The sequence below is a fragment of the Opisthorchis viverrini genome (genome assembly GCF_000715545.1).
Source record: "Opisthorchis viverrini unplaced genomic scaffold opera_v5_45, whole genome shotgun sequence".
Classification (NCBI taxonomy): domain Eukaryota; kingdom Metazoa; phylum Platyhelminthes; class Trematoda; order Opisthorchiida; family Opisthorchiidae; genus Opisthorchis; species Opisthorchis viverrini.
The window spans coordinates 1408806-1416028 of NW_008751701.1; the positions used below are offsets into that span (position 1 = coordinate 1408806).

General features: G+C 47.0%; 1 protein-coding gene across 1 annotated transcript in view; it reads left to right on the forward strand.

Moving 5' to 3' along the window:
- Positions 1-3063: 3063 nt before the first annotated feature.
- The window catches only part of T265_03261 (hypothetical protein), a gene marked incomplete at both ends in the record, with an annotated part of 35241 nt that continues 31081 nt past the window's right edge, over positions 3064-7223 (forward strand). The window contains one exon of the mRNA XM_009167694.1: positions 3064-4624. Within this exon, the coding sequence (XP_009165958.1) occupies positions 3064-4624 (1561 nt within the window). The remainder of the gene's footprint in view (positions 4625-7223) is intronic.

The window sequence follows — 7223 nt, forward strand, 5'->3', positions numbered from 1 at the left end:
TCATCATCATCATCATCATCATCATCATCATCATCATCATCATCATCATTGGCAGCAACAACAGATGAGAAACCTGGAGTTTCAATGCTCTACAACCATGTTTGAAGGTTAAATGAATTGTTCTCTGAAGTTTTCAACCGACGATTTCGGCGCTGTTTATTTTTTTTTGGATAAACGAGCTATACATGTCGGTTAGTTTATCACCAACCGGATTCCTCCTTTGGCCTGCTGCGCCTAGCAACTAGAAACTTTTATGCATATTCCACGAGTCCTTCGTCTGCTCCATCTCTTCAGCTCCGGAATCCTCGATCCAATAAGGTGATTTTTCCACCTGAGGTATGACATTTTGTCGAATTGTGTTGTACTCCAGCCCAAGAGGAGCACGTGTCCACGCCTCCAGAAAGTTTTCAGCATTGCTCGAGACCCAAAACTTGTGTCTAATTGGTTGCGTCTCTCCACAGGCAGATTGCTCAGCATCCTGTAGGATTGGGGACAGTGAAGGTCATTATCAAAATATGTCTTGTCCAAAAGGGGTTTCAGTCATTGGTTCTGGTAGACTTGTTTCACAAGCGGCAGTGACTGAACCCGCGCCACCTACAGCGAGTTGTGATGTGGCCCATCTGTATTATAGACTTGTTAAGCGGCAGTAACTGAACCCGTGCCACCTACAGCCAGTTGTGATGTGGCCCATCTGTATTAGAGTCTGGCTTGCATGCGGGAGGCACCGTATGTCTAAGCGGTTTCAGCGGTTTAGTAAGTTACTACTGCACAGAAGCAGTCAGCACGTGACTGCCACAGACGTCTGTCGTTGTAGTTCCCGCGGCTCGAGTCAGGTTTTAGATGACTACCCGATTGAACCTCAGCAGAGCCAAGCCTACCTAGCCCGTCAACCAAAACAACATCTGGGATCTTAGTCCATCAAGAACGGACGTTCAAATCATCGGGAAAGATGTCCTATGGGTACATTAGATCTCGTCTGTCGGGTGTAAGCCCAAAGAACCACACGGGGTGACTATGAACTTTTCGATGACTTAGAACGATGAAGAACCGGCAAGACCAGCATCGCGACCGGAAGCTAGTGGAAACCGATGTGCAAATCAAGCCCGCACTTCGGTCTTGTGCACACCGATAGAAAGCGAGTCCAAGGGGTCATTAGTTTGCTATCTTCGCCTCAGTTCAACTAAAAACCTGAGTAAAAATCATGCTTGGTAAAGTTACTCAATTCCTAAAGCTAACAAAAATACGGCATAAATATGTAATGACAGTATGACATCGTTAAAGACTCTGTCAACAAAGATGGTACTGGGGAATGTTGTATCGTGGGTGGCCGTCTATTGGTTACGCCTGCACTGAGCCTGCCAGACTACGCGATAAGGAGAAGACAGAGAATCCTGGACAGGCTGTATTGTCAGGACAAAACATACAGAGCTTCTGCGCAAATATATAGGTTGACTAAATGGCCAAATGTGGTCGTTCACTTGTTCGTTCTGTACAGCCAATAGAGGTGTTTCGGTCGTGAACGCGCTCAGCCCCACTCCACTGGTCGTATGTTGCTAAGCCAACGCACCTGCTTTCCGAACGTGTCGCACCGATGGTGACCTTGGGGGTGTCAGGGCGCGTCCTGACAGGGGATCATCTCAACGTCCTTCTATGTCACTTTCCTGATTTGTTGTTTTTCCCCATATATTACAAATTCCACATGGTAAGAATTCTGGTTCATGATGATTCCTCTCCCCAAATGAGCAGAACTCACCCCATCTGGTTCCGTTTTAGTACAGTTGTGGCTCAGTGCACTGGTGAAAGGAAGAAGGGCTTCGCTGCGGAGTTATTTATTCGGAAATGCCAACTGACCGGTTACAGACCATTGAACAGGGAAGCAAAACTCTAATCTGCATCTTAGTTACAAAAACTGGACACAGATCTTCCCCCGAACGAGTCTTCGTAGAGATTCGGTGCCTCCACTCATTCGTCGGTCAAATCCAAGCAAATGTTACAAAGTGGCCCCACGAATTCCGCAACAGAATTCCCTTTTTCAGTCGATGCAAAGCAAAATTCTACGAACAACACGTACTACTCGCGTGCCTCCCGATCAGTAGTTTCACCGTTACACTGGTATTCCTATAACTGGGTCGGGACCAGGCAAGGCATGAATGAAACAAATGTTTGACCCTCTGTTCGGAGCATCCATACTTCTCATTCCTGTGCACAAAGGACGAACGTCATCTACTGTCTTGTTCAAGTGAACAAAGACGGGAAAATTCCTCTCACGCTGACCGGAAACGGCCTTACCGCTTTTCATGCACTGGTGGCTTCCGGTTCAAAATTATACACAATTGTCGGTTTATTTCACTTCTGATGATTTCAAACACCAAAGGTGACCGCTCTCGGGGGGGGGGGCAGGGTAGTCCGTCTAAAGACTTTTTAAAAAACACCTCTCTCAGTCAAGTATCAATCAATCAGTCAGCTTTTTTCATGTCGCCAGATTATTACCACAGCACGTTCTTGACTAGACACGGATTCACAGCTCTACAACTCACACCAAATAATCTGACCTGAATTTTTGCTATTTCGATACAGCGAACGCAACACTGTTGGTGGGTGTTTGTGGCAGTGCGCAGCAAGCAGATGGTCAACACTGTTTGCCCATCGCTCAAACGACGCGGCCGAGATGGTGGGGCAGACATACACTAGCTTGAGCTACAGCCTGGTTCTGTCCACGGAATGTCCTAACCCCATCCAAAATCGTTGCGAGATGCCCAATCAACGCCACACTGGGATTGGTCTTACGCTCACGGGCTACCTGTTCAGTCGATCAAACGACCAATCAGACTGGGCGAGTAATTCTGGTGACAAGCCAGATAAGAAAAATGACAACGAAAGACTCAGTTCACTAGTGCCATTATCGCGCATCACGCGTTTCGGGGAATTAAACGATGAACTCGACTATCACTGACCTCGTTGTGTCCCAATGAAACAAAATCTCAACCCGTTGTCTTTATGCTCAAGATGATGTGATCTTGGAGGATGACGTCTGAATCCGCTGAAAAACAGTCGTTTCATCGCATGTCCAGTCAGAAGAGAAGAAAACTTTGGTCCTTGGCTGCTCGGGCAGCAGTGAAATGTCCCGATGACGCAGAGAAAGCAGTGATAGACAGCCCGTCCATCTCTGTCCCGAGCAAGGATTCGCTTGTGAAGACACAGGACTCTGGGGTATCTGTTGATTTGCAGGCTGACCCAATGCAAGTTACCGGAGCATTCACGTCATTCTATGCTTCTACAAATCCCGTCAGCTTTGACAAGGTCTTTCATTCTTTGGACAAACATGCTGTTGGACAGGATCCTTCTTCGTTTCGGTTTCCTTCACGATATAGCAGCTCCGGTGCTGTTCGCAGTGCATTACCCAAAATTTCCGATCCATTTCCGCGACCGGGTGACGTAGCCCGATTGGGTCAGAGGCCCCACAGACGCATTCTCAATCCCATCAGACGTGTTGCTGGAAATAGGGTGTTGGACAGTGCCGATTCTTCTGGGATCGGCAGCAGTCTGGACTGGGCTTCCATGGATGTTGGCCAACCTAATCCAGGTCGACATCTGAGTGCCACACTCATTCCACCCATCTTTCCTGTAAATATACCTATTTCAACCAGGAGTTTTGATGAAACTTTTAGTCAACGAAAGGATATGCGCCCATTTCCAAAACTCCCCGACAATCCTGTTACCAACTTTGTGGGAACAGCACATCACTCGTACCACAGATTGGGTTTATCGATGGACAGTTCCCCATATTTCAGACCAGAAGAGATAAATCCTCGTGTGCAACTGGAATCCGTCGACGGAAGAGTGGATCCACTTTCCGGCTATTGGTATACAACGCGTAGGCAAAGTCGTCCTTTCTCACCAGTTCTAAGACGAACAACTCCTCAAGAGTCTGTTGGACATCGAATGTTTCGAAGCTTGGACCAGTCGCAAGTTCCCACGGAGTATGCCCCATGTCTGACGACACCAAGAAAAGTTCACCCTGGGGTTTTGGGTCCATGTGTTGATATTCCATTGGGAAGCGGACCGTCAATGCCATATAATGCCAATGTTTCTTCTATACAACACCATGCTCCGACCTACCACGCGAAACCCCGGTGGTCACGTGATCCAACCGCGTCATTTGACACGGTTGCCGCACCAAAACTCTGTACCCGATATTCGACAGGTTACCTGTTTGATCCCGTCAACAGGAGAAGTTTTTTCACTCGCCGATCCAGAACTCTTGATGAGGCCAGTGTTCACCACACAAACACTGTGAGTGATTGCCGATTGCACCACAAAAAACATGTGATGTACCCTGTACCGCCCCCGACGGACGAATATGACCTCTTTCGCTCAGAGTCCCCTTTCAGTCCTTGGCCGGAAAAAAACAGATCGGCATCAAATGCTTTCCTACTACGACCGCAGTTGTCCACAGACCGGCTGACATTCAGAGGATTAGATGACCGACAAGGGTCGCCCGAATTTACAGCCAGCACTGCGGCCCCGATGAAACTAGAATTATCAGGTGATTACCACACACGCGACTCCGTTTGGTGGGTAGATCGGAAGCAAAGGGACCCATCATCTTGGAGACATATACCTAGTAAGTCCGAATAGTCATGAGAGGGCTTTACTCCGCTGTTCTCAAGTTGTTTTGAGCTCAGGATGGCTGATTCATTACTGACCGGAATGTCCGTGGTTCGAACCCAACCTCAGCATCTCGACTGCTCTTTTTTAGGCTTGGACAGTATCCCAGGCCTTCAGATGGCATTCCAGATAGGCACCAAAAAGATGCTACAGCTGAACGGTTATTATTATTATTACTTATTACAAAATCCATACTAAAAGCCTTAGAGCTGATCAACTTCGCACTTTCAATGTCCCACAAAGAGCTGCGCTCACAGAACTCGTGAAAATGTAAAACAGAATTCAGAATAGTTTCGGCAACAATTGTTACCTGTGGTGGCTCAAACCTGATAGCTCGTTTGAATTATTATAAAACAGTTCAAACGTTTCTGTTTAGTGCTACGTACGCTTTTGAAGTAATCGTTCTTGCGTCGGCTAATTTCGATCACCATGGGTTGCATTGGATGAGGCAAACAGTGCAGTCATTCCGGTGTCAGGCTTACTCCGAAGGAAGCAGGAGAGAGATACCGGGGTTGGGTTCGAATCACGGACCGTTTGGTCAGCAAGTTCAGAGCTTGACCACGGCTCAGCAGACATCTCAGTTGTTCCCGGCATAAACGTATTGAGAAATTGTCACTGAAATGAGCAAGCTACAAAAGTGAAAGAAAGAACAAGGCCGTGAGGTAATTGGGTCCCGGAAGATTGGTCATTTCAGAATTGGTAAAAAATGGCTTTCCATCACTATCGGTTTTCTTTTTCTTATACCAGTATACTGGGCACCCGTGAGCAACTGAGTTCTCCACGGGGAATGGGGTGTCCGTACGGTACTCGCAGAGTCTCTCATACCAAGTTGGTCAATGGGTAGAGGTCTAACACTAACACTGTTTCCTTGTCCTTTGGTTGCAGGTACAGTGAGTTGTACCACAGCATTAGTATGCCGGCATCTAGTGCGTCAGGCTTTCGACCTACATACTTTAGTTGAGGACTCTGGTCGTCCTACTGTCTTGGTGTGGGATTTCTCGCACAAGTTGGGCTGTTCTGCAAAAATGAACATCATCAGAGGGGGACGAGACTATGTATGACTTAGACATACCCCCACCCAGAAGAATTCCTGGAGACAGGATTGTACTACAATCGCAAGTTGTCCCATCCCGCAACTATTGGGATGAAATGTCTGGAAGGGAGTCGTCAAAACGCTGCATTAGACGAAACGTTAGATAGACTGTGGGGGGGGGGTGAACGTAGACGTAGCTCCAAGAAGTGCATGTCGGATAAAGTACGCAGTGCATCCACGAACTAGGCGTAAATCCTAAATGCTACCTGTGGCAGATTCGCGCGATCATATATCACCACCAAAAGGTTGATGGTGATAAATAAGTTTGTCAAATCATTTTATCACTCACCTCACACTCAATGAGAGTTCACCCTATAGTTTTTTGGGTTCCTTGAGGCCTCAATTGTTAAGGGACAACCGTACTACTGATTGGAAGCTCCGTACCTCACACTCGAGTTCACCCTATAGTTTTTTGGGTTCCTTGAGGCCTCAATTGTTAAGGGACAACCGTACTACTGATTGGAAGCTCTGTACTGTAGTTCCAGTCCCGCCATCTGGACTGTCCGGGGTTTCACTGGATTTCCCGGGAGCTAGGCACCGAAAGTGTTACACCTGAGAGCCTGTTGCTTATTTCACTACATTCAGAGTTAATATCCATGTTCGGGGGGTTGTCCGATCAGAGGGGTACGTTGTTGCGAATCCTCAGTATATGTTTTCAACCTAACCAGAAAACAATTTTCCAATTGAGTTCACAAGATTACCACTGGGCGGCGACAAAGGATTGATTATTTTTTTGAATTAATAGCAGTGACAAACAGCGTGACTAGACGTAACACACTACTCATAAGGTTGCTGAAAACACTTGGGCAGCCACCGACCGGTTTTGTCCTTCTTGGGGTTCATCAGGTAGGCACAATCCCCGAGTTTCCGTCAACTTTATGTTCCACTTGAACCCAAATTGGCAGACTTCAACAAGCACACTCACCTACCAATTTGGTTTTGACGGGAGACTCACTTGGAACCCAGCTGAACCTCTCTCTCTCTTATGATGTTCCTTAATAAAATCGATTGTGGGCCGTCGAAGAGTTTCACCAAGCTCATGAGTAGTGTATTAAGCTCGTAAAGTGTATCGTGATATCTTGAATTCCGTATCAGCTAAAACATTAGGCGGTCTCGTGCAGCGCATTCAGTTGCTTAAGAACATCATTATCTGGGTTCCAGGTGAGTATCGTGAAAGCCAAACTGATATGCGAGTGTGGTAATTTGCTCAGCCGTTTGGTCGATGCGGAAGAAAAGATTATGAGCGGCATGGAGTGCGCAGCTGTGACTTATTGATAAGCATCACCTTAAACAGAAGACAGTATGAACCAATAGTGCATAGTTGGTAAGGTCAAATCGAACGTGATTCGCATGGACTAGGCCCCGCATGTCACAGCAGACAGACGCAGACAAACGCAGAAGCACGAAACGCACCACTTGCTGTTTTCTAAGAGGGTGTTCGTTTCCAACTTTAGCACAAATA